We start from the raw sequence: 27,159 nt of genomic DNA, 5'->3' as shown, positions 1-27,159 counted from the left end.
AAATGACGGAGCCTGAAACCCTAGAAGGCTTTTGACAATGAATGATCCGCTTTAGATTGTGTCATGATCATAAGCGAGTCAATCCCGAACTATCATTTCGTATGCTGGAACTGGTCATGGAGTGGAGATGGTATGTAACCGGGCCTTTGTGTTCACCGATTGAGGACAGAAAAGCTGCCTTGTCTCTTATTATTATCAATGCATGGCCCCAGGCGAAGTACACATTTTAGTGGCGACAGCTCTGATGTTGACACAACAGTAGAGAAAACACGAGAGCACATGCCTAGTTGCCAAGTTCAGATTGCTATTTTGACTCGTGCAGCTACACACGTCACAACTGAAGAACTATGACAAAATCCGTAGCCTCCCTAGCGGCAAGTCCGACAATACGACAGAATGACCCAAAAGCATGGGAATAGAATTAGTTTCGACCGGTCTAGAGCTCGCATTTTATATCCAGGGGTGGATTCCGGCTGGCTCCGTATATCCAGATTTCGGGAGTACATGGGTCTTGAAGATCTGGTTCTGGGACAAGCTTAACATCAGAGGTTCTATGAATGCATGGAGTATATGTGGACGATGGACTTGGATTGTAGTGAGATATATTATTGTACATAACATAGAATTATGTTTCTTTAGATGCCAATGAACTTAAAGTATTAAGATCTCAATCAACACAATGTATAACCAGCTACCACAAGACAAGAAACTCGTGTATCGAATTGTGACTTGTAGATGGTGTAGTGGGAGAAGTTCAGAGAAACAAGAATCACTTTTCTCTATAGTGCCTATATGAAGACAGGTGTGGAATTTTCTCTCTTTCTTTCGATGGCATGCAAATGAAGCGACAGAAGAAAAGAACCCGAATCCAGATAACTGCAGAGATATTTTCCAATTTGATTCTGCATCCATTTTCATTTACTTTTGTTTTTTCATTTTGTTCCATCCACCTACAAGGATGGCGACCGTTCAACATACTGGATCACCCCAGAAGTACCCCATATCTAGTTCCATATTCGGACCAGATGGAAAGAATGAACCGGTGATCTGTCCGGTGACTGGGTCGTAGGGGAAACATTCGTCATAGGAGCTCCGACCTGAGATATCCTTCTCCTGCTTGATGAACTGATCGAGTAGATCCGGCGCCTCGAGATCGTAGGATTCCGGCATACCGAGAGGAGTAGTGTTGGATTGGTCCACCGGGGAGCAAGCGATTGAGCCCAGCTCGGCGGAAATAGCATCAACAGCTACTGCTGCAGGCATAGTCGCGGACGGATCAAATGCGACATCCTCCGTTACTAAATCTTCTGCCACTGGAGCGGAGTCTGCGGTGTCAGGAATATCGAAGAGGGAGTCTGACTCTTCGGTACTAGGGAAATCGTTCACGTCGATTCCAATATGCGGTGCCAAGCGGCGGAGGAATCCATCGCAGAGCTTCCAGGCTCTTTCCGACGCCATGTTAGTTTCAGATAGCGTTGACAGCCAGTCCAGGGCTTTCTTTGCAGCTTTGGAGACCATCGTCGCTTTCTCGGGGACGTGCTGGGCCCGGAATGCTAACTCGAGCAGAAGCACAGTAACCGCCTGCATCAGATAATGTAATGTGCACCACCATGGTGACATGCGGTATAGCAGTACTGCGTCTGGGGTATCCGGGAATAGCGTAAGCATGTGGCATGCAGCCTCGATACATTCCGCCGCGGTCTTGTTGCAGAACTCGTAAGTCCTGTCCTCCTCCGAAGGGGATTGATCCAAACGACAGAGGCACGGCCGGGTGATTCCGATTTTGGTGCTGTAGAAGAGAAAGGCGAGGCCCATTCGCTGGCTAATGGGGCATTGGGATGTTTGTGTCGAGGTAAAATCGTATGCAGCAGGGAGATTCATAAACCATGAATCAATTTCAAGCATCAGGCTCTTGATGGTAAATTCAGTGCTTGCCCATGGGGACTGGAACGCTTCTGGGCTGTAGAGTTTCACTGTCATCCGCTTAGAAATGCTCGTCAAGGAGGCCAACTGCAAAAAGTAAAGTGAAGTGCAAGGCGGAAGACTCTTGAGATACTCTGCTCGGCTCATTTTTGTCTCTCCCTCGGCAGGCAAATCGTTTGAATCAGAATCAGCCGCTGATTCCAGGTCCTCCGCACTGTTGTTGGTGGGCATCCGCTCGGAACCACTCGAAGTACGAAGTACAGCTGTGCCTATCAGTCGAGCCACCTCGTCTTTTTGGAAATCATTCTCATCAAAAGGGACAGGCATTGGTGTAGTGCAAGAGCTATCAACAACACATGAGGGACGCCCGGTCATGATAGTAAGTAGATGATCCAGTGTATACAATGACCACCACACCCGATATCGTATCTCCTTGGAAGTGTCCGATATGCTGGCACCCACGTTGCGCAAATGCAATCCAAGAGCTAGCGCTCCTCGAACTGCACTTCCGGAAAGTTTCCAGGCCCTGTATGAATCAATGTAGTGAGTATATAGTGCCAGGGTATGTAGGCTATCAACTTACCGATTGATATGTCCTGACGCAATCAGATAGAACGAAGTAAGCCCCTCGACTTGCAACTGTTGTAGGTCAGGATGATGGAGAACCTGGTCTTCCAAGCTTAGGGCCCGCGCCCTTGAGAAGTACAGTTGGTGGTCATCATCTTCTTCCTTCCAGTCCGAGTTCGTCAATTGGCCATATTTAGCCGCAATGGCAAAAATCAAGTTGAGTATGGCGAGCCATTTGTTTCCTGGCTTGAGAGATGGCTGACTGAAAAAGACCTGGAATTGGGGGACAAAGGTTGAAACCCCAATGATTGGGAAGGATGGATGCACAGAAGTCAGATAGGCATTGAGCATTTTGCCTGCCATTTCCCGTGATGGCACTCCATACATATCACTCTGATCTGCAGTTGGAATGTTCAGGTCATCAAGGTAATAGTTGGAAGCCACTACCCATGGCTCGCTTGGATTCTCCGGTCGAGGCGTTAGAGTCGGAGAGGGCAGACCGTTGTCATCGTCTGTGTTGGGAAGAGTTGCAGGCCAGGCCTCACATTCACTGTTGACCTCTTTGCTAAGCCTCTGGAGCCAAGTGATCTCGGAGCTTTTTCCAATGAAACCCGTTGCTCGTGCAGTTTCATCTCTGTTAAAGTCCTCCTCTGTCTGGTCGCCAAATTCCAAGGGACTAACGGATGATGCTCGGGAGGGCGGTGGCTCAGAACCTGCATGCCATGAAATCCTTCGTTCTCCAGCTGCTGCAAGGCATGTTTCTGGGTTGAATGCCAAGTCGGGGGCCGATTCCTGATTTGGTATTAGATAACATAGTTATCGGATGTTGATTAAACTTCATACCGCTGCCAGGGCAATGTTCACAAGTTGCTCATCAGACACACCAAAACGATTGCTCAACTTGTTAATGACATCTTCATATGCCTGCACCTTTGCGGACAAGCTTTCCAACTGTCTTTTTAAGTTGATTTTAGATGTCAGCTCTTGCAATAACCGCGGCGCTTTTTTTTCTATATTGACTCTGCATACCGTTTGGATTTCTCCCTTTTGCCGTCGGTATAACAGCAGATAATTCCAGCCTCTCGACAATTGCGGCACCCAGACTTGTCTCCGGTGCATTTCGTCTTCCGCTGTCTGCAAGACTCGCATGCTCGACGAACGTGTCGACGATGGAACCTACCAGGAGAGGTGAAGGCAGATTCGGCTCCTTCCGTTAACCGCGGGATGGCCATTTTCTTGGTGCCCACTTCAGATCCACCTCGTTGAAAATGAGAAGCTGGGTTATCCTTTAGATGCTTTATCAGATAATACTTCTTGGCTTGGCATGATCATGATTTCACACTTACCACACTGGACAACTGATTACACGTGTCTGCATCAGTGCAGGATAATTTGAAGAGGCTCTGTTGATCATTCCACGAGGGAAATGATATATTACTCATTGTGAACCACAAAAGATATGATCACTGAAGCTGTTCACTGAATGTCAGTGGAATTTGTAACTACGTGATCTCCATTCTTCACTTACATTGATGAGTAAATCGAGTTTGGGCAATGTATAGGTCCCAAAGAGCTTATGATATATATTGAAATGACAAGATCAGCATTTCTCATTGCCGTGACATCTGTCAAATCAAATAGTCAATACAATAGTGTGAGACGAGAAGGAAGATCATTGGATTTTATAAAACACCCCAAAAATTTGACCCATGAGAAGCATAGATCGGGGAAGGATGAAGGAAGAAGGGTTCGGGTTTCGGGCACCGTTGGGAATTGTGAGCTGGTCAAGCTCCGATAGATACTCCGTGATGACATCCAGTGCTCGTTTAGGGTAATGAGTAAACGCGCACCATTGGCCACCCGTTCGTCAAATAAGGAAGAGCTGCATGCGGGTTTGCCTAAGTCTCCTTGTAGGGCATGGGGCGAAAGTTCAACGTTTTCATGAGCAAAATACCTTCTTTTGGTTATTGATCACGCTATTTGCCATCAACCAAACAGCCCAATGTGGACTCACATGGATCTAATTACTCCAGAGAGTCTGAAGTATTGGCTTAACCATCAGATTACCTCCCCCGGTGATCCATCTTTTTGACAGGGTCAGATTTCGGTTGTTAGTACCGACTAGCTCTGGACTCCGATGCAGCGACCAAGGGTCGTGATATAGGATTCAAGCAGAGGATGTAAGCTTCGACCCACGCAGAGTCAGGAACGCCAACCTGCAGTGCTTCCAGCCCCAGGGCTGTTCTTGAAACACTGAATTTTGTGTTTCAAAGAGCCCATGAATAACGTTGAATTCCCGTAGTCTTGAACTAGCTATCTTTAGAAAGAATATGAAGACCTAAATCCACAGTAAACAGTAAATAGTGTGCAGGTGGCCCAGACCGGGGGCTTCGAAGTCAACCTGACGTTAGACTGTGGCGGCACCGACGTTAAAGTGGTTGGTCCCTGGTTGGGCATTCAGGCCAGGACACCTCATTCGGAAAGAGGATGATAAGCCCCAAGGGGAGGGGGGGAAAGTTTGACGGCAATTCTCACCAATGTCTCCCGTCTGGGTATAAGCCCCCCGGTCTTCATTGAGTTAATTTCAGACAAGCCCATAATCCTGACGTTCCATTACGTTTGGATGATTATATCCTTCCTTCAATTTGGGCCGAATGGCCTTGTTTGTCAGGCCTTCAACCTGTGATAACTTAGGATGGTTATTACTATTGTAAAGGAGGTTAAAAGAATGAAATCAGGGATTGGCTTAACACGATCTTGGAAGCAATTAAAGAACACCACAATCCGAACATCATTAGGAACTCTATACAGTAGTACTCCAAGCCCATTTTTACTCAATGAGGAAGTTCTCCGCAACACTTCGAACATCCTTCGAGAATGCAACCCCTTCACCCTCCATCTCCAGCAGGGAAACACTGTGGATGTCGACATCCACGAAAGGCTTAGTCTTTGTGAAGCGGACACTCATAGGGAAGAACTCATTCTCATCGGCATCAATCGCCTCGAACTCAAAGCTGCCAGAGGCATTCGACTCATCAACAGCACCCAGGTTCCAGTCTAGACTGTCACCGGAGACCTCGTAGACCGCATCGAAGCTAGACACAGCAGGCTCTGTCGTGCCATATGGAATAGTGACAACCACATCGCGGAGACTGTCGTCGCCGGTGAGCTCATACTCCACGGTCACGGTGGTAGAGTCAGAGCCCTTGTTTACCCAAACGGTGAATGTGATGGGGAGAATATCGGCGTTGTCAGCCGAGCTGGCAACACGCCACCGGAGGACGCCGATGGAGTTGTTAGCGGGGAAACGCTTGGTAGTATCCTTCAGTTGGATCACGGAAGAGTTGGTGAAGAGAGCTTTGTCGACATTGGGGTGGGTGCGGAACTGTGCGCCATGTGTGGGAATAGCCTGGCAGTCCAGTCGGAGTTTGGTGAGTGAGGGATCACTGATACGGAGCTGCATGTCACCCTTAACCTCGAAAGACTTCAAGGCTCCCTCCCGAGTAAGTGTGGCTGAGATGGTCTCGGCGATTGTGAGTTGGACGGGCTCCCGGTCCGCATTGAGAGACTCGCGGGCTGATGGAATGTCGTGTACCGGGGTCGAAGCTTGTGGAGCCACCAGGGGGCTCTCCTCTTCGATTTCGGGGCCCATATCACCTCGGACCTTCTCGTAGATATCCGTTGCCTTTGATTTCTTGCCCAGTTGCATGCCCTTGCCGCGAGTGGGAATGGGCCTAGTTATCACGCAGTCAGCAGCAGTCTCGCAATGGTTAGATCAGGAATCAACCAAACGTACTTGGCAAAGGTCTGTTTCTTCTCGGCTTCGTATGAATCATAAGTGTCAGGCACGGAGGGGCGTGCTGGGGGTGTGTAGACGGGATAGGATGGAGTTCTTGGGGCGGCGGCACGACCTGTGCGGGCAGCCTCTTTACGTTGCATTTCCAGCTGCTTCGCTTTTCTCTTGCGCTCCTCGCTTGCCTCCAGCTCTTTGTTCTATCAATGTATGTCAGCCATGAACTAACCTCACCGATGGTTTCACAACATACCCGCTCAATGATCTCCTGGATTCTCTCCTCGTGACTCTCCATTTCCAGGAAGGTCTTGATTTGAGAGAGAGAAAGATTCTCCCGGTATCCCATAGTCACCAATTCATCGAACGCACTCAGGAGCTCAAATGCATTGCGAAGAATCTCCCGCTCGTCTAGGCTCTTACAGATGCTGGTGGTGACTTGCGCAAAGAGATGGAGACTGTCGATGTCTTGGAGAATGTTCGATTGACGGTTGGTGATCAGCACGATATACAACTCATCCAATGGCTGGTACACGAAGCGCACGTTGTCTTGCTCGACGGTGGTGTGCTGGGTTCCGGAGTCCGCCAGCTTGGGGAAGGAGGCGAGAAGGGCCTCAATTCGGGACCGAGAGATCTCTCGGAACTGGCGCGAGAGGACCGCTTTACCTCCGCGGGTGCATATCGACGCTGCGAGAACGACCTGGTGTGTGTTGATTAGTCCAATTCCCCCGCGAATTGGATTGAACAAGGGCTTACCATTGCGAGAAAACAGCACAAAAGGCGCACACAAATGGCAATAAGATAGTGATTAAAGAAAAGAGTATAGAGAGGAATGGAGAAGCGTAGGGTTGACTAGAAGCGTACGCCCTGGTGTTGATGGTTGGCAGCGGTAGGGAGCTACTCTGTTCACTTCGGCGGCGGTTGGCCCGTGCATTCCTTTCGCTTAGTCGTTGGCCAGACACTTTCTCTTCACTTCCTCTTTTTCCCACGCGTTAGATACACTCCACCAACACTCAGTTCATCGTATCTCTTGGTATTACTCATAGCCTTTCGCTCTGAGTATCGCTGAGGAATCTTTTTTCTTTCATTTTCACCCCTTATTTCAACCGCTTTTATGTAACGTCATTGCTGAACTTACAATACTACCCACGACCCGCAGAGCACATCTCTACGCGTTTTCTTGCTATGACAACAGCTCCTTTGATCGCATACCCCATAATGGAAGTCCCAGCTACGGGTGATTCTATGGAGATGGCCTCGCCTTATCTAGGGCAGGCTGACGATTTTGACATCGACATCGACCTCATGGAGGACCATGTCTCGAACATGGACAGTGATATGATGGGTGCAGATGAATTTACTAGTACCGCTCAGCCTAACGAACTCAACGATGACGCGATCTACGATGCCGACATGGCCGATGAACCCTCGGAAGGGTCGATGATCGACGCTGGCAACTTCGCCGATGAAGACAACGATATTGACGTGCAATTTGAGGAGGAGCCATACGAAGAAGAAATGATTGAGACTGAGCAGGCCGGAGACATGAATATTGCCGCCCCTGTCATTCATCTTGAACCTGCGGGCGGCAATGAAGACGCTGCCAGCCTCATTAAGGAGGATGCCACAGTCACAACTGTGGAACCCCTCAAAGCAGCACCTCAAGACACAAGTGGCTCTTTGGAAGTTGCCCCCGTTCAAGATGAAACTCAGGCTTCCGGAGTTGAGAGGCCAGACACGCAGGCCCAGCTGAGCACGGCTGTTGATGATCACCTGGCTGAGGAACCATCCGAAACCGTCATCAGTCCCGAAACCGGCGGTCACAATGGAAAGCAAGAGCTTGGCGAAGAGGCTAACGAAGTATCACAATCTTCTGTGTCAGAGACTAAGGCAACTCAAGTTCCCAACGATGACCCGGAGGCCAGCCAAATCACACATTCCATCGAACATCCCCACATTGATGACGCTGTGCCAGACGTGCAGCCTGGGTCTGAGGGAAATCACCAGGTTGCAGATGAGGATGAATCTCTCCAACAAGCCGCATACGTAGATGAGCCTGTTCATCCAGTCAAAATTCTCTACCAGGACTGCGAAATCGCTCTGTTCCCTCCCCTTGAGGGAGACTTGGCGGATACGTTCTTCATTGAGGATGAAGCTCTAGCTTATGAAAATATTGATCAAATATTCAAGGCTCTGCGCCAGGTGCTTCAAAAAACAATGGCAGGCAATGAGGTCCTGGTCATCGATATTGACACCCTCGGTATCCAAATGACAGAGGTAAGTACCTTCTCAATCATCCCCTATCGGCAAACGTACTGACTCATCCTCTCAGGACTCATTTCATACTTCTCAAGTTACGTTGCATCAGATACTAGATCTTTATCTTAGACTTTGTCGTAATGATGGCACCACCGAGCCCGATGCCCTTTATCTTACACTGAGCACCAAGCGTGCGTTCCCGGCTGAGATTGCAGATCTCAATGACGCTGCGATTGAGGGCAAGAAACTTTCTGAACTTCATTCCGAACTTCAATCATGGGATGAATATGATGAAGCTGAGGCAGGTTCCGATGAGGATCTTGGCGCCCATGGGGCTGAGGAGCACGAAGACGAAGTCTACTACACCAATGAGGCTCAAAAAGAGCTTTCGATCACGCAAGTGCAAACCGCTCCAGCACCCGGAGAAGAGCAGGCGCTAGATAGCGAACAGTCTCAGGCCCAGCCCAAAGTCGTCTCTAACGCTCAACCAGAGATTTTGCATGCGCAGGATGAGGATAGATCTACTTCTCGTGAGCGGAGTGCCGAGGCTGCACCTGAGTCTGAATCTCATCTAGCCCTGCCTGAGCAGCCCGAGAACAAAGAGTTAGATCACTTCGATGTGTCTCGCCATCTCGAAAAAGACCCAGAGCAAGAACACGACCATGGCCATGCTGATATGAACGAAGAGCACTACGATTCTGAGGACCGGCAGAGTGATTCTACTGCCACGGTAGCTGCAATGCCTGGCGCAAGCGAGATCAAAGAGTATACCCAGCATGTCTCTCCGGACGTTGCCGCGGACGCCGGTAGAAATCAAAACGACGACGAGAACTATTACGGAGAGGACCTTGAGAACGATGATCAGGGAGCCGAGGAATATTACGAGCACGAAGACATCGGCTCAGTCGATGATTCAGAAACCTTCCAAAAAGATATCACTGGCAGTGAAAATGCTGATGTTGATGCTCAAGAACCAGCTGATCAGCCATTTGTCCTTGATGAAGAGGACGCAGATGAGTTAGATGCCCCGCCGACAGATGAAGTTGTTTCAGAAATTCTCCTGCGGGATGAAACCAACCACCCTTCCCATGAACAGCCGGCACGGCCACTTGACGTCGGCTTGCATGATGCATCTGACAAGAAGGAGCAAACACCAGAGCCCGCAGATGATTTACTTGGAATCGCTGTAGACCTGATGCAGACTCCTCCGAAGGATACAGAGAACGATGCGCTTGATCACTTCGAGGGCATAGACTACGACGAGCCTGAGGATGAGCTCGATGCTCCTGTTGCAGCTGATGATGAGGGTGCCGATCACGAGTTTGACGAGAACCATTTTGGCGACTATGATACCCATTTTGAAGAATCGGAGGCTGTAGAGCTGGCTGGAACAGACCCTTCCTTGACAGACCCCCAAACGAACCAGAGCTTGTCTGCCAAACGGTCTCGCGAAGATGAAGACGACTGGGACCTGGTGGAAACCACCGCTGACGCCAAACGTCGCCGCTCTTCGTAAACCACATTCCCAAGCCCTTCTTTTTTTTTTCACAATCTCTCTCATTCGTCATGCCTGGTGCCCAGCGAGCTTGACCCTTGATGGCTCGTTCCACGCAACCACTTACCCTCCAACATACTAATAACCATACTTGCCAGCAACGACTTCGACTCATGGACGCAGTGTCTCACTCGACTACTAACAAGAAACAGGTATGTTCGACCCCTTCCCCAAGCATGCGCACGCCTTCACCTTCATTGCGGCATACGCTTTCTCTTTTTTTCATCCCGCATCTGGACCAACCCCCGGGTGCTCTCGACACATCATTCAATTGCCCATCATCTATTCTTGCGTTCCCTTTTTTGTCCTTCTACTCCTTGCCTGCCATTGCGATTCAAGATACCACTGCCGGTTTTCGGCCCAAAATCTTTGTTCGGTGTTGATGGGTGCCGGTTTGGGCGTTTCTTTTTCCAATGCATTTCCGTTTAGGATCTGGCGTATCGGCGCGATGGGTTAGTCCACGTGTTTGTAGTATTCTACCAATGAATCTTTACCCCACATGCTTTTCCAAATGGATGTTATTTAAGTACTTCCGAAAAACATGTCCCAGCTCCTGCTTGTCAAGTTGTATAAATTAAGAATGGGTATATCTGATCCGATACCCCCAGATTTGAAGTGCCCCCTAATTTCGCTTACATTATGGGGCACAGAGAGGAGAGATATTCCGGGGATGGTGGGGGGGGGGATATTGTAGAATACATGGATGTATGCTTGCAGGTACATAGTTTGATTTTGTATAACGAGTTCCAAGGTTATCCATTTTGATTAACTCAGCCACACAAGATAATGTCATGCAGTGGACCCAAATTGGAGTCTCTGGGGATTCTAGGCTAAGTATAGAAACCTATGCCGCATTCGGAGGGAGCTGAAACGCCGGTCTTGGCTTCATTTCAGGGTCCATTTGGCTTTATTTGGCTTTTATTTTAACAAGACTAATACTACTCGATGTCTAGTGTTGAATATATTGGATATATTGTACATAGACAAGTATCCAGCGCTGTGAATAGATATGTACGGAGGAGATATTCGTGTCATATGATAATAGTGTTGTGTACATAGTACGGAGTACTTGGATGTAAATAGTGTGGTGCATAAATACCGGAGTTAGGGCCACCTATTCTATTTCAAGCTCTACGTTATCTATGCATATTTATATGAACAAAAAAAAAACCTTGGGATCAGAAGAACAATTAAAATTAAAAATTACCCAAAGCACGAATCGCCTCGGCACCCGGAAGGTCTCCCAAGCCTCTCAAGTCCTTTAGCGTTGTTCTCTTACGCGTCCCCCGATCGGGCTTGAAACGGAACCCCACCGCACGCAGGCACCACATCACTCTCTGGCTTCTGGCTTCTGGCTTCTGGCCATTTACCTATCTTTCAAGCTTCTTCACGTCCTCCTTACTCATCAGAAATCTCGGGCTGGCTCGTTTTTCTGTTTTGTCCTTATTCGCTCCCTTTGCTTCCCCCCTAGTCCTCAGTCCTTAGCCTATTACCACCCCTTCCTTCGCTCACCCGAGTCTCTTGCCCATTCCCCGATCCATTACCGGCATTGGAGGTCTTTCAACAGTAGGAGCTCCCGGCTCCTAAGATACGAATCACATCAAAATGATTCCAGACAAGTATGGCTCTCCCAACTCTCCCCGAATTGCCCGGGGGGCAAGCTTGTCAGCTCTAACGTGGTTGCGCGCTGCGCCTTCATAGATATGTCGGGCTTATTTTAGCCATTGTATCGACCATGGCGATCGGTACGAGTTTTGTCATCACTAAAAAGGTTGGTGTGCCACGAATCTTACCGGGAAACGGACACTTGAATCCCGGGTGCGCTGGACAAATACCGCGGCGATTCGGTCCAAAGCGATCATTATCGGAGCGAAGTCGCTAATGCGTCTGGGTACAGGGCTTGATGCACGCCTGCGAACGACATGGGTTTGAGGGCGAAGGATTCTCATACTTGAAGAGTCCCGTGTGGTGGGGTGGTATAGTGACATGTACGGAACCTCATTGCCAGAGTTGACATCCGGAGATGCTAACAGGCTCATAGTGGCCCTTGGTGAAGTCGCCAACTTTGCTGCGTACGCCTTTGCGCCGGCCATCCTAGTTACGCCCCTAGGTGCACTAAGTGTTCTAATCGGGTAGGGATCTCTTCGATGGCGTGCATAATCTCATAGCTGACTTGACGCAGTGCGGTCCTAAGTTCGTACTTCCTCAACGAGATACTTGGTGTGTTAGGAAAATTGGGCTGTGCGCTGTGCTTGCTGGGATCGGTTGTCATTGTTCTCCATGCGCCTCCAGACAAGCAAGTGGAGACAGTCGATGAGATTCTTGGATATGCGGTTCAGCCAGGTACGAATACTTGATCGCTGTCCGGCGCCTAAAACCCACCGCTGACCTTGCGACTAGGATTCCTTTTCTACTGTGTCGCAGTTGCGGTCTTCTCGACTCTGATGATCTACCGGGTTGCGCCCGTCTATGGCAAAAAGAACCCGCTCGTCTACATCTCGATTTGCTCCACTGTTGGTTCGGTTTCCGTCATGTCCGTCAAGGCCTTTGGTATTGCAGTGAAATTGACCATCGGGGGCAACAACCAATTCGTCCACGCATCCACCTACGTCTTTGCCATTGTGACCGGATTCTGCATTCTGACGCAGATGAACTATTTCAACAAGGCATTGAACTCCTTCTCGACTTCGATGTGAGTGTAAACATCAATCAATATGAAGATGCGAGGCTAACATGATTCCGTCAACAGCGTGAACCCACTTTACTATGTTACCTTCACAACCGCAACCCTCTGTGCCTCCTTCATTCTTTTCAAGGGATTCAACACCACCGACGCCGTCAATACCATATCTTTACTCTGTGGATTCCTTATCATCTTCACTGGCGTATACCTCCTGAACCTCTCGCGACATGACCCTGATGGACACACCATGGTGAATTCAAAACTTGACGAGGATGGAGTGCCAACAGACGGTATGGCGAGCTTCCAGACCCGGCGCTCAATGCAGTCCCGCCGAAGCTCCTCGAGTGCATATTTCAATGGAAATAGCGACCGCGAAGGCCTCATCCATGCATACGATGCAGAGAACGGGATCGGCATGGACACCTTGACTGAAGCAAGTGATGGGGAGCCAGGTCCGACTTTCCCGCAGACCGAAACACAGACTGCAATTCACACCAAGCGGAACAGCCAGATCTGATCATGGTGTTTTACAAGGTCTGATTCCAACCCTCGCCTTATAATAAGGTCTTTGAAATGATTTTCCTTCCTCTCTACACACTCAACTGCAAGCTTCCCTTCCACAGGCTTGATCTCCTTTTGTATTTTTACTGTTCCCCGAAAATGCCAGAGTTGCATTGAAACTTGGGCGAACTCATCAGGCACTGGGCATGTCTGTATGAACGACTGGATATGACTCTGGGTTTCTCTGGATGGTTGGGATTTGATGTCTTTTTTTTTCTGTTTTCATTTTCATTTTCATTTTCATTTGTCTATCGGTGATCTGGCGTGGCGAGAGGCTTGTATATAGTTCAAGTTGGATTTCTGCAGAATAGACGATGTATCTGGGTGGGGCTGGGCCGATGATGTATTTGCAGGTCAGCTGTTTATGGAACATGCCCATCCGATATTCTTGCCTTTTCAATTTCTACATCTTTAAATTTCTCTATTGCCTTTCCTTGGCTACATGTACCTTTGCAAGGGGCCTGTAGACGTCATTGGAAGGGCTGCGTGATCTTGTTCCCTTCGAACGCGGGGAACCTGCACGATGCCCGCTTTATTACGCAAATTGGCCATCGTCGCCGCAGTCGACGGCCTAATCTTGCATACTCAGGCTAGCGGACCACGGCATACCGCTAGTAGCAACAATGAGGCTTCATCCATCCGCATCGACTATAAGACGAACAAAATCACTGCGTTGCCCGTTTCCGCCTCGGAGCCCCTCGGCGGAAAGGACGTCCTAGAGGCCTACGGTCTTATAGGTATGCTGACGAACTGAGTGGAAATTGAATGAAGAAACTAATCTCAAAGAATTGCTTCGGCAGGTCTCTTATCTGTCGCTTCCTACTCATTTCTCGTTTCTATCACACAGCGCCAGCAAGTAGCGCAGATCCAAGGTCGCCCGATCTACGCCGTAACCAATGTCGCGATTATTCCAATATCATCCCAAGCAGATGCTTCTCGCGTAATTACACAAGCCAGGAAAGAATCATGGCAGGAGGAAATCACCATCGAATCGTCCTCCGACGAATATGATCTCCCCGATAACGAAACCGACAGAGCCGAAGCGGAGGCGGAGATCGGCAGCGTGCCCGCATCACCTACTCGCGATACATCTCATGCCCGGGGCACCAGCGTTGGCAGTATTGCAGAAGATGTGATTGCGAAGAAAGTCCGCTTCGGCAGGTTTGCAGCCAATTGGCTATCACGCAAAAACCTGGGCTTGCCCGGACCCGGAGCTCTAGAGCAGGATGTGCCCGAGTCTTCCTTTGACGAAGCTTCCATTCCTTCAGGTGATGCCAGTGATGCAAAACATGAAACTGTAAATGAAGCTTTGTCTGAAGAAGCTGAGGCTCAGAGTGAGCCTGATCGGCCTAAATCTAGCCAGGCTGCTGAATTGCTGCCGAAACTGCTTCGCTATACGAAGCTCTTGTTTGCATCGCATAACTTTTTCTTTGCATATGATTATGATCTTACACGCCCTTTGCATACACAGGAAGCCCGGAAAGATCAGCTTCCCCTTCACAAAGTTGTTGATCCATTGGTATGTGCGAACCGAGGGCTCGTAGTATGTTTTCTGTAAAAGTTTGCTTGCTGACTCGTTAGCAGTATTTTTGGAATAGACATTTGATGAACAGATTCATTGATTATGGGGCTCATGGCTTTGTTCTGCCATTGATTCAAGGCTTTGTCGGCCAACGAGAATTCACAATCGCTGGTGCTGAAAGGAAACAATCTTCGATGGATTCAGTGGAACTCGCAGAAGGCCGAATCCTCGGTGAAAAACACGAGGCCGAAGCTGTTGAGACTAATGCCAGCAAGCGTGATTATCTTTTGACCCTCATTTCTCGACGGTCTGTCAAGCGACCAGGTCTCCGTTACCTGCGCCGTGGTGTCGATGATGAGGGCAACACAGCCAACACAGTCGAAACCGAGCAGATCCTCTCCGTTCCGGAGTGGACACCATCTCACCCTGCCTACTCATATTTGCAAATTCGGGGTTCCATACCCCTTTATTTCTCACAGTCGCCATATGCCTTGAAGCCAGTTCCAGTACTCCATCACTCCGCGGAAACGAATCTCCTTGCTTTCAGTAGACACTTCCGAGAGTTCAGTCGACGGTATGGAAATGTTCAGGCCGTCTCCCTTATTGACAAGCTGGCCGGTGAATTGAAGCTAGGAGAGCAATACGAGCGATATACTGAGTCCTTTAATGCCGCCGGTGGGGTCGATGGTAAGCCATTGCAACTTGAATGGTTTGACTTCCATCGTGAATGCCGCGGCATGAAATTTGAAAATGTATCTCGCCTGGTCGACCGACTGAAAGATACATTGAATGAGTTCTGCTACACTATTGTTGCAGACAGGGATATCCTGCAGACCCAAAAGGGAATCATAAGAACCAATTGCATGGATTGCCTTGATCGGACTGGTGTTGCCCAGTGTGCATTCGGCCAATGGGCCCTTGAGCGTCAACTAGAACATGAAGGCATTGATATTGATATTGGGAGTGATTCTTCCACCCAATGGTTCAATACGCTTTGGGCGGACAACGGTGATGCCATCTCTAAGCAGTATTCATCAACCGCAGCCCTGAAGGGTGATTACACCCGTACACGCAAGCGAGACTATAGAGGCGCCCTCAACGACTTTGGACTGACACTTTCCCGCTACTACAACAACATCGTAAACGACTTCTTCTCTCAAGCCTGTATCGACTACCTCCTAGGCAACGTCTCAACCCACGTTTTCGATGAGTTCGCCATCCAGCTCCAGACTACCGATCCAGGAATCTCGGTCCAGAAGCTCCGCCAGAACGCCATTGACACAAGCTGCAAGATCGTTATCAGTAGCCCCTCTGAAGAATTCCTAGGCGGCTGGACCATGCTGACACCCCGCCAACCCAACACCCTTCGCACCCTGCCCTTTGAGGAAACAGTCCTCCTCCTAACCGACGCCGCAGTCTACAGCTGTCGCTTTGACTGGGAGACTGACAAAGTGCTGTCCTTTGAGCGCATCGACCTCCGCTCCATCTCACGCATTCATTACGGCACATACATCACATCCATATTGACAGATAGCCAAGCCAACGAGGCGACCAACGTCGGCCTCGTCATAGTCTACCGTGACGGCGACACAAACACCCTCCGTGTGAACACCCGATCCCTGCAGAGCGATGTCGACCTCAGCACGCTCGAGACTACCGCCAGCGCCAACAGTGAATGGGACCTCGTTTCCTGGCTGCGGGGTAGCAAGCGTGCGACCACGCGGTTCGTCGCATTCAAGGGCCTGCCACTGTCGAACCCGGTGGCCAGTCCGCGGCTTGGACCTTCCGCTGGAACTGTTCGGGAGATGGATCGGATTCGCTCTGTCTGTTTGGATATAGAGCGCGCGATGCTTGCGGGCCAGGGTCGTGACGTGGAGGAGGTCTCTCTGGTTGAACAGTCTGATATCATCTCTTTAGCGGATGCTAAGAAGAGGACTGGGTGGTTGGAATATCTGGTTTATGATCTTAAGAAGATGGTTTGGGCGTGATTGGACCTGTAATATTGAGGTGAGTTGCGAGATTCCTTGCACTTATTGCTCTTTCGTTTAAACACCTTTCACTCTCGGGTTATGGCTTGGCTCTTTTGTCGCTGATATTTCTTTAGGGGTCTTTTCGCATAGTTATATTCCTTGGCATCATGTTCGTGCATACTATTAGGTGTGTTTCCTAAATGTCACCAGACTTGAAATGGGACTGGTCTGGGATTTACATATGATAAATAGAATAGATAAATTGGAATTATTTCCAGGGGATTTCAAGGTTCAAGTGTAAGAACATAATAGTATATAGTATCTTAGAGTCTAAGAGATTGAAACTGTATTCAGTCACGGTAGGCTGCTGGTTGGTAAAGGCATAGCAATATAATGTACGTAAGTATGTAAACCGATCGCAAGATATAGGAGATATCAAGTCAATCTCATGTACATTTGGTATGTTTTTGCGGTGATGCCCTCCCAAGTTCTTTCCATCGTGACTTTTTTTCCTACTTGTCTCCAACTTCAGCTTCAACTTCAACCTCACCCAACACCCAGAACCATCCACTCCCATTCTTAAAAGGCTTAGATTTTACAGATAAATATACTGTGAAATGCAAACTATCCTTTCTTCACATCTTCGCCTTCTTGGACTCCAGTCTACTCCCAAGAGGCTGACCGCCTGCCATCTTCAGCAGTCCCTTTTTTCTGCCCGCAGCACATACACACACCCCTCAGTCTGAGGTCGTCTCCAACAACTTTATTTGATTCTGACCTTCATGCAAAATTGCTTCGGCCAATTACTTCCCGTCTCATTTCTGGATCTGCCTTAGCGGATCGGAGATTTCGGCCTTGTTTCCTTGATCTGGGGAAACGAAGGGGGCCCGTTCCCACATTTTCGGCGGGGCTCCTGTGCTACTCGCACTTTTGACTTACTTCTGTCGCATCGAGTCTCTTCACCAGGACAAGATGAATTGGCAACCTCAGCAAGAGCCATTGAGGCAGCTGGCTCGCTACCTTCGCGACTCGCTCAATGGAGCTAACCTTCCAGCCCGAGCAGAGGCTGAACGGGTAATGTCATTTCCTTTTTTTTTTTCGGTCCTATCCTATTGAGCTTCCTCTCGACTGCGGTCGCCGCACATACATTACCCCAAAATGGAAACTTACCTTCGGTTTTTCTTAATAGATGCTCGCACAAGCGACCTCTTCTCCTGATTACGTCAATTACATCACCTACATCTTTTCCAGCCCGCAAGCTGCTCCCCTTGCAGGAATTAACGAGAATGAATACCCTACTGTTCGATTTGCAGCCGCCGTGAACGTTAAGACGAAGATTGCTCTTGCTTACAGCACGATCTCCCCTCAAAGCTTGGCTTTCATTAAATCCGCCGCTCTAGTTACACTACGCGACACCGACCGCAATGTCTCGAGAGCTGCCGGTAACGTTATCACCGCAATGGTGCTTCACGGAGGCCTCTTGGCCTGGCCTGAGATTGTCAATGAGTTGTTGACTACTGTGGCTAATACCAACGGGGATGTCCCTATGTCAGCTAGGGAAGCTGCAATGGATACATTGTACAAGGTCTGTGAGGACAACCGCAAGGTTCTGGACCGTGACTATCAGGGCCAACGTCCCCTGAATATCATCATTCCCAGCTTGCTGCAATTCATTTCGGTCGAGAGTTCGCGCATTCGGATTGCTTCTCTCAACGCCATCCATGTTTTCTTGCCATTCAGACCCCAGGCATTGATAGACTCGCTCGACCAATTTCTTTCTCAGTTGTTCAGAATTGCTGGTGACGAAAACACTAGAGTCCGACAAATGGTGTGCCAGTCGTTCTCCCAACTCGTGGAGACTGCGCCTGAAAAGTTAGCCCCGCATATGGAAGGATTGGTCAACTACATCATCATGCAGCAGCAATCCCAGGACGACCCAGAGCTTGCACTTGACGCCGCCGAGTTTTGGATTGGTGCCGGAGAGCAAGAGCGATTGCAGGCCGAATTGGCTCCATACATGCACAAGATCATCCCGGTTCTTCTGCAAAACATGATCTACGATGAGGAGGAAGTGGCTCGACTGATGGACGAGCAAGACGATGCTGACGCCGAGGACCGTGCTGAGGATCTAAAGCCACAGTTTGCCAAATCAAAGGGTGATCGTCTGAACATGTCCAAGCCAGGCGAACAACCGGAATCCGCCCGCGCCCTCGAGCAACAAATAGAGGAGGGCGAGGATGACTTAAGCGAGGGTGAAATTGAGGACTCGGAATTCGGAGATGATCCCTCGGGTAACTGGACTTTGCGCAAGTGCTCTGCTGCTGCGCTCGATGTGTTCTCTACCGTTTACCACCGTCCCGTCTTTGAAATCCTTCTCCCATATCTGACGGAAACTCTGCGCCATGAGCAGTGGCCGAACCGAGAGGCCGCTGTTCTTACACTAGGTGCAGTGGCGGATGGCTGTATGGATGCTATCACTCCCCATCTCCCAGAATTGGTCCCTTACCTCATCTCACTCCTCAATGATGATCAGCCTGTTGTGCGACAAATCACTTGCTGGTGTTTGGCCCGTTATTCTGGTTGGGCAGCTCATCTTCGCGACCCGGCCCAGAAAGCTCAATTCTTTGAGCCCATGATGGAAGGTATTCTTCATCGCATGTTGGACAACAACAAGAAGGTTCAAGAAGCTGCCGCGTCAGCGTTCGCTAGCCTAGAGGAGAAGTCGGAGGATAACCTGGCACCCTACTGTGAGCCTATCTTGCGCCAGTTTGTGGCGTGCTTCAACAAGTACAAGGACCGAAACATGTACATTCTTTATGATTGTGTGCAAACGCTCGCCGAATGTGTTATGAACGAGCTGGCGAGGCCGCATCTAATCGAGATCTTGATGCCTGCCCTCATCGGTCGCTATAACTACATTTCTGACGATTCCCGAGAGCTCTTCCCGTTGCTTGAATGCCTCGGATACATTTCTGCCGCCTATGGCGATGCCTTTGCTCAATTCGCGCCGCCTCTCTTCGGCCGCTGCATAAAGATCATCTATGGAAACTTGCAAGCTTCTATCCAACCGACACACGCCGCGGCTGATGAGCCGGACAAGGACTTCCTTGTTACTAGCATTGACCTTCTTAGCGCAATCATTCAGGCCATCGACCCACAAAAGAGCGGCGAGCTTGTGAGTACTTCACAACCATCTTTCTTCGAGCTCCTCCGCTACTGTATGGATGATGAGAACTATGAAGTCCGTCAATCAACATACGCTTTGCTGGGAGACTGCGCCATCAGCATCTTCCCTCACTTGGGACCCTTCCTTCCCAACCTTGTTCCGGTTTTGATTAAGCAGCTTGACTTGGACCTGATTCGCGATGACGACCGTCATACGGGCTTCAGTGTTTTGAACAACGCCTGTTGGTCGTGCGGCGAGATCGCCGTCCACGAGAATGCCGCACTATCGCCCTATGCGGAGCAACTGTACCAAGGGCTCTTTATGATAATCACTAACGAGGAAATCATTGATTCGGTGAACGAAAACGCCGCGATGGCGTTGGGGCGACTGGGATTCTGCTGTGCGGACCAAATTGCGCCCCATTTGAGCGAGTGCTCCGGACCTTTCCTGAAGTCAATGGACAAGATTGATTTCACGCGTGAAAAGGCTTCCGCCTTCCTCGGGTTCAACCAGGTGGTGATGAAGAACCCACATGCCATGGAGTCGAGCCTGCTTGACTACTTCCAGGCAATTGCCTCGTTCCCCGCCCGCTCGCTGGCACAGGAAGAGTACCGGGATATCCAGGTGTCCTTCCAGCAGGTAAGATCATTTTCCCTTTGTTCCTAGTAACATCCCACTAATCAAGATTATAAATATAGGTCCTCCAGGGATATAAGGCCTTGATCCCTGACTTCAGCAACTTCCTTGGCCAGCTACCCCCGGCCGTGGCCCAGACACTACGCACCGTGTACCAGGTCTAAATAAAGAACCTTAGTCTCCAGGGTATCGGTTGATGTTTATTCCTATCTCAAATCGTGCGGGAGTTAGGTTGGAGGGGAGGGAAGCAGGGAATCCCAGGATTGGGGGGGATCAGTACATAGGGGGTCAGCGGCCGGAATTTCACGTTAATAGAAAGAGGAGGGAGAAAGGAAGGGGTAAAATCATGGGAAGGAGCATCTGCGATTTAGCTGTTTTTTTTACGGTACATCTCATGATTGCAACATGGGCACGCATGACCCTTTATGATTTCTATTTCGTTGACTTTGCTTTTCTTCTTGATTCTTATTTTGCATTCATTGTGCATAGTCATCATCAAGTCAGGTCTGGCTCATAGGTTGCTTTTGTTTTTTTTTTTTTTTTTTTTTTCTTCTCAGCGCTGGTTTGGGGGTTTTTTTGCTTGGGCATATCCATATCCCCTTTAGATAGATAGTTCGATAGATAGATCTTCGTTATTAAGGAAGATCTCAAGCAACATTTCTGAAAGCTTGAACTATAAAGTATTTGAAAGCTCTCCCCTGCTTTTTTAATCATTTCGGGAGCATCTTGTTGAAGCGTTCTTTTTGGTGCCCTCTTAGGTGTCTCCTTCCACTGTATTCAGGGTATATATAGAGAGAGTATGAAAGAGATCCCCACTGACTACAATAGATATCCTTTAGGTGGTAGGATTATAACAATTGCTAGCAACGCTACCTCCAGCTCAATACCACCAGTTACCTAGGATTTTCTACTTTAGCAACCCTATCTATTTCTAGTAGATCTCGTGCCAGTGCCAGCGCATGTCACATCAATTCATCCGTCCGTGCCTAGCCCCCAGGAAATCAATAATACATACCAATATCGACTCGCTAAATCTTGGACCAGTAGTGGCTGCGGGAAAAGTAAGGCAAGATTAAGATCAGCAGGGCCCTAGCAATCTCCTAACAGCTACAGATTTATTTTTGGGAAGCAGACAACATGCATGACAAGTATTCCGTAGTCACCTGCCATTAATAACCTAGCAGCAAAATGCATTGTTACATATCACATAAATCACCGAACCCCTGCTAACCGCCATAACCCATTCAAGCCCTAATCTTTAGTCAATACAAGCCCACCATCCTTCATAGTAAGGTAAGATAAACCAGGTCAAAAAAAGAGAAATAGAAAGAGATACAGTAATATAAATAAACCCAAGCAAAATTCCGGGTCCTCGTCTAACTGGCGCGTTACAATTAACTCGGCACCGGAAGCCCCTAACCAACGTCTTTCCCCCCCATCGATTGGCTGCTCAGACAAAAACCGCCCGAAATACCAAGACGCGAGCCTTTCCCTTAACGACTCCTTTTCACGAACCCGGGCGCATCGTGTATCCTATCGACCCCACCTTATCTCACCCTGTGATTAAAATGCCATGTGTCGATGACAGGCGCTGATGCAGGGTGCCACATGTACCTACAGGTAGCGTACCGGGCGCCTGGTTCCAAGTGCTGAGTAGTGCGCCATTGGAGGCCCGAAGCCGTGTGTCGGATTATGGTATCTTTTTTCGCTGTAGGGGACCTGGGCTATGCCTTTTGCGGCTTGCAGAGATAGGATGACTGGGGGCTATTGTGGACTGGTGCCCCGGTCGATTTGAAGACTTACATACTCAGTCCGGTTGTTTTTGTCTGCTCTTTCGGTGAGAATTCCGGGTTGCAGGGGGTTATTGTTGCCCTCTGGCCTAAACAGGTATCTCCACGAACCGGGCTTTCTTTTTGGGTTTTTTACATCTAGTGGTCTTGGGGTATTGTGCTTTAGCGAACTTTGTCCGGGGTTGATTTTCAGCCGCAGCCGTAATGTTCTCTGTGGTATTATCCTGTCCCACGTATTGTTGTACTCTGTATTCTGACCTCTGACCTGAGACCTATCTGCATTACAGATAATAGGAGAGCTGACACTTCTCCGAAAATTATAGAAATCTAACAGTCTAAATCAATTGTTTTATTTCGTTCTGTGAAGTCACAATTTAAGAGAAACGAAACAGAAACCTGAAATCCTGATCCTCCACTAGAAACATTCCATAAAACTCAGCTGACCATCCTCGTTTTTAATGCAATCTCCCAGGTTCACCTGGCTGTCTTGGATGTTTCCTTCACCATTATCGAGTTGCGCGTGTAGCATGGGATCGTTGTTGGGGCCTTCTAGCTTGAAGTCAACATTGCGTGAACTTTTCGAGAAGTCGTGGGAACCCCAGGCCAATTGTCCTAGATAGTGATGATAATGTTAGTGTCGGATCAGGTACCAAAGGACGGGGATATCGGTCTGGTTTCAGTGATGCTGGGAAGGTTACCAGCAATCGAGGGAAATAGCATCGAGAACAGAACAGAAAATTTGCATGGTACTTACCCTTGTTTGCCCCGAGGAACTCATTCAGATCTAGCTCTGAATATCTAGATTCCCCAGAGGGTCGCTGGCAGTAAGCAGTAAGGATGTGCTTATCCTTGAGATCGATGCCCTGGGATGATCTGTGGAAACCCATCTTGGCGTGTTGGGCTAGAATCAGGCGTAGATCACGGGCACTTGTTCGACCTTGCGAGGTATAATTGAATTCAACCGATGAGGAATGTAAATGGATGTTATGTGCAAGTTGCCTGTTCGCTGTTGTTTGTTGTATTGCCCCGACAGTCAGGTTGTGCAGTACTGCATTACGAGAAAGAGAAGAAGAGAAGAACAAGAAAATCCACCCCCCCCCCTCTTGATATACAAGATTGTCTAGTATATATTTATTGCCTCTAATGACATCGGTATGTTGTAGATGTCTATAGTGGCCATTTGGAAGCGGAGGCGGTGGCTCTACCATCATGGTTTTCTCATTATGACACTTGGGTAGAAGATGATTTTATGTAGCACACCCAGAAATGCGGAGAAATTTAAGATCCCTTGTTCGACTGCTGGGCGGTCTATCTAAAATAGAGTGTGATTTTTACCCAAGGGGAAGGTAATGATCTCACGAACAAGGGTCAGCCTCACGTATCAAGTGTCGGGCATTAGTTTCAGCGGTCGGGCGAAGTATCACAAAGATGATGGTGGCTTGGAAAACAGAGTTGGCGCTAAAGACTCTATTTGGGAAGAATGGTTATAGTACCCTCCAGGGATAGTCCATGGTAGGTACTTACTAGTACATCAAGATTGCCGTCGATCTCTCGATTTCCCATGGCTATGCCTTTTTACCCTAAAGAATAGAGTTTCCATTTCTAAATCTAGATGACAAACTTGGTGGCTCTTTAGGAGCTGAGGGTTACATATCCAAAATCTTTTAGATTGCAGTGCATAGGGACATGGAAGTAAATGTGTCAATATGTAAAGACGTAAATATGTACAGTGTGTATTCTTGCAGATGATCCAAAGGTCTAATGGTCTAATAGACTAATAGACCATTAGACCAGTATTGTACATAGTTTATAGGTGATCTACAAGAGAAAATCACCCAGTCCCCACACAAGTCTAGGATAGCCCAAGTCTTGGCGGAATAGAGTTGGTTAGCGTGCTGCACTTTCATGGGCTGTGTTTCTGAGTTAGCGGTAGAACTGGGGGACTCCATGATTCTTATTTCTCCTTTGATTGGGGCACTTGAATTCCACGGTTACAGGATCGATTTGCTTACCATGGTCAGTTCCAAGATCACGGGTTTGGTATTGTCATATACTTGAAGTTGGGACGGTAGCAAGACGGGGTACCCCGCGGAGGTAAGAATAAAACTATATATTGAAATGCTAAGAGTACTTCCCGTTAATTCCGGCGATATCCTGACGCAAAAAGGCTAGACCAAAAAAAAAAAAAAAAAAAACAATAAAGAAAAAGAATAAAGTTGATAGTAAAATTAATTCACTCGGGACTTTTAGCCCCCAATCTATACCACGTTTGGCCTGATGTCGCGACAAGCGAGTCTGATCGTTGCTGATTGGACACATCTGATTTTGTGTTCCTTCACATCTGCGGAGAAAATACCGCCGCCCGAACATTTCCGGTGACCCGCATAGCATGGCCCCCTTGGGTTATTGGATCTCGAACTAAACGCCAAGCCTTCAAGGCCTGGAAAGGAAGGCTGCGTATTCCGTGTCAAACGTGATCAAACGTGTCAAACATGGGAGATTCCAACCTTGGGGAACCTTCCAAGGTTAGGTAGGAATGATGACATAAGCATAATCTCTGTGCGACCAATGGTGCCACGTGTGAGCTAAATACTCCTTTTAGAGTAATCATCGTCATGACTGCAGTTCATCGTAAATATGGTAGGACAGAAATTCCCGTCCAGATCAGAAGGTGGTACACACCGACTTTAAGACACATGTCTTGTTTGACGTCTGATCCCCAGAAAACGTGGTCTCCAGGCCCAATCTGGCGGTGTCACATAAAATCTGCATATTACACAGTTTCAGGGGAGCCACTACATTCAGAGGTAGATATACATACTCAGATGCTGACTTGGCCTTGAAATTACATCGCATTTGGGCTAGAGTGCATGATGCTATTCCAAGCGAAGAGCCCTTTGCCTTTCAACACCTACCGTTATGTGCGGATGGATTCAGCCCCTGGACACTGTAGGAATGAGCCCATTCCACAAAGTACACTGGGCTCTCCTTGTTGTTTTTCTTTCTTTTTTTCTTTTGATGATCATTCTTAATAACCTTCTGAGTAATAGATGCTGGAACCGATCTCACAACTCTCTTTTCCGATCCCTGTATGTCTGGGGACTAGACCATTCAGGGGGTCAGTTCCCACTTTGGGCTTATTGACATCGTATGTTGTGCACTTTTAGGCTCACTAGACATGGTTTCCTCATGTTGTACGTTCCAGCCGAGTGGTAACTTCACCTGAGAAGGAGATAGGGTGGTTCCGGAATAGGTCAGCCACTCTAGGGTGTTAGGATAAGGGATGCGTAAAAAAAAAGAAAAAAAAAAAAAAAAAAAGAAAAAAGAGAGAAATTGAGATGTGGATGCGATGATCCCGAGAGATTGGTCTTACACCCCCTGGTTGCGGACTAAACATTCACACGTTGCCTTCAATCCCCAGGTTCCAAGTGGTGTAAGAGCCTGGTATTCTTTTTTCTTTTTTCCTTATGCAGTTGACTGCTTTTTTTCCCTGTTCTACATTCGGTTGTGATTACCGAGTTCAGCGTTTAATCTCCCATCTGACTCACAGGCGGGTAGAAACGGCCGACTTCCGCCTGTCAGGCTAAGCTTGAATCTTAGCGAGAGTGGAAGAGTCAAAAAGCCACTCCCAGTGCGCCTGAGATGGCGTCTAGGATAGCGCAATGATTGACTCTTCTTTCCCAACGGGGTTAACGGTGTCCCTTGACAGCGACCCACAATCCAGGGTCCGCTAGATCGAAAAGCCTTGCGAGGCAAAACGGTCGATCGGTTACCATGTTTTCCTGCACTATGGTTCTATTAGTTATCCTTTTTGAAGTCTGGGGTCTGTTAATAGGCCCCTGCGTATATACATTCTCTTGGCTGGAACTATGTTCTCTGGAACGCGGGATGAGATTTAGGTAAAAAAAAAAAAAAGGCAAAAAGCAAAAAAAAAAATGACGGACACGCGTATGAATCAACTTGAATTCGCCTATGGAACCCTTTTTTTTATATTTGCCTTCTGGTAATTAGATAATTATCTCTTATAAGCAATAGGGTGTACTCCGTAGGACTGGAAACCGTAGAATACTTCGAAAGTTAGGGCTCGATGGTTCTTACCGACAGTTCCACTTCGTTTCAAAAAGAAAATTTACATGGAACGGCGCGATATAGAGTCCATCCCTGCCCGAGAACATGGGCTCACATGCACCTAGTGGACAAGTCTAGCCTATGAAGGCAGCTATATAAGCTACCCATGTGGTCCACCTAAAATGACTGAGTGCTATATTAGACGGTCCATTTTGGGGATTTATTTTTCTTTTTTCTTTCTTATTTTCCCTTATTTTCACTTAGTCTTAGGTATTTTTTACATAGTTTACATATTTTACATAGTTTACATATTTTATTATTATTTTATCTGTTTTTTACTTTTCCTTGGCTTACTGCCCCCCTGTACCCAGAGGCTCAAAATCTCGATCGTCACTGGAAAATAAAATAAAAAAGAACTAGAAAATAATATTAGTGGAAAGTGAGAATGCAAAAGTGAAATTTAAATAAGTCAGATCATATCTTGCTGACTTCCAGCTGTTAATAGGATCTTCCCTCTTTTATTCTTCTACTTTCTCTTTTATCTCCTTCTAGTCTCTTCACTTTAAGATCCCCAAGGCTCGTATTCTCCACGTGCTTAATTCAACTTATTCTTCGAACCTCAACGGCCCCCAAAGTTATTTTTGGAGACTGTTGGATTAGGTCACGTTC

At 48.1% G+C, this 27,159-nt stretch overlaps 7 protein-coding genes across 7 annotated transcripts; 4 read left to right on the top strand and 3 right to left on the bottom strand.

Annotated features, from left to right (window-relative positions):
* Positions 1-969: 969 nt before the first annotated feature.
* Positions 970-3,932, bottom strand: N7537_000215 (CeGAL family transcription factor; the record flags this gene model as incomplete). Its single annotated transcript, XM_056891273.1, has 5 exons — positions 970-2,449; positions 2,507-3,282; positions 3,334-3,445; positions 3,520-3,776; positions 3,837-3,932. The coding sequence occupies 5 exons, from the start codon at positions 3,930-3,932 to the stop codon at positions 970-972; spliced, it is 2,721 nt and encodes a 906-aa protein (XP_056756268.1).
* Positions 3,933-5,320: 1,388 nt separating this feature from the next.
* On the bottom strand, positions 5,321-7,061 carry N7537_000214 (coatomer subunit delta; the record flags this gene model as incomplete). The annotated part of the gene is made up of 4 exons (XM_056891272.1): positions 7,037-7,061; positions 6,537-6,980; positions 6,287-6,483; positions 5,321-6,224 (listed from the first exon to the last, which is right to left on the bottom strand). Exons 1-4 carry the CDS (start codon positions 7,037-7,039, stop codon positions 5,321-5,323), a joined length of 1,548 nt encoding a protein of 515 aa, XP_056756267.1. The 5' UTR covers positions 7,040-7,061.
* A 404-nt stretch (positions 7,062-7,465) lies between these two features.
* On the top strand, positions 7,466-10,055 carry N7537_000213 (uncharacterized protein; the record flags this gene model as incomplete). Its single annotated transcript, XM_056891271.1, has 2 exons — positions 7,466-8,557; positions 8,613-10,055. 2 exons carry the CDS (start codon positions 7,466-7,468, stop codon positions 10,053-10,055), a joined length of 2,535 nt encoding a protein of 844 aa, XP_056756266.1.
* Positions 10,056-11,699: 1,644 nt separating this feature from the next.
* On the top strand, positions 11,700-13,294 carry N7537_000212 (DUF803 domain membrane protein; the record flags this gene model as incomplete). Its single annotated transcript, XM_056891270.1, has 7 exons — positions 11,700-11,713; positions 11,796-11,865; positions 11,992-12,082; positions 12,136-12,226; positions 12,277-12,437; positions 12,495-12,786; positions 12,844-13,294. 7 exons carry the CDS (start codon positions 11,700-11,702, stop codon positions 13,292-13,294), a joined length of 1,170 nt encoding a protein of 389 aa, XP_056756265.1.
* A 567-nt stretch (positions 13,295-13,861) lies between these two features.
* N7537_000211 (uncharacterized protein) lies at positions 13,862-16,848 on the top strand (the record flags this gene model as incomplete). Its single annotated transcript, XM_056891269.1, has 3 exons — positions 13,862-14,075; positions 14,139-14,857; positions 14,923-16,848. 3 exons carry the CDS (start codon positions 13,862-13,864, stop codon positions 16,846-16,848), a joined length of 2,859 nt encoding a protein of 952 aa, XP_056756264.1.
* Positions 16,849-17,635: 787 nt separating this feature from the next.
* Positions 17,636-20,796, top strand: N7537_000210 (putative importin beta-2 subunit; the record flags this gene model as incomplete). Its single annotated transcript, XM_056891268.1, has 3 exons — positions 17,636-17,904; positions 18,020-20,635; positions 20,695-20,796. The coding sequence occupies exons 1-3, from the start codon at positions 17,803-17,805 to the stop codon at positions 20,794-20,796; spliced, it is 2,820 nt and encodes a 939-aa protein (XP_056756263.1). The 5' UTR covers positions 17,636-17,802.
* Positions 20,797-22,837: 2,041 nt separating this feature from the next.
* On the bottom strand, positions 22,838-23,309 carry N7537_000209 (CVNH domain-containing protein; the record flags this gene model as incomplete). The annotated part of the gene is made up of 2 exons (XM_056891267.1): positions 22,838-23,034; positions 23,177-23,309. 2 exons carry the CDS (start codon positions 23,307-23,309, stop codon positions 22,838-22,840), a joined length of 330 nt encoding a protein of 109 aa, XP_056756262.1.
* Between the last annotated feature and the right edge of the window lie 3,850 nt (positions 23,310-27,159).

The sequence above is a fragment of the Penicillium hordei genome (genome assembly GCF_028827395.1).
Source record: "Penicillium hordei strain IBT 12815 chromosome Unknown utg000001l_segment0_segment0, whole genome shotgun sequence".
NCBI lineage: Eukaryota > Fungi > Ascomycota > Eurotiomycetes > Eurotiales > Aspergillaceae > Penicillium > Penicillium hordei.
This window is presented reverse-complemented; position numbering and strand designations above follow the sequence as displayed.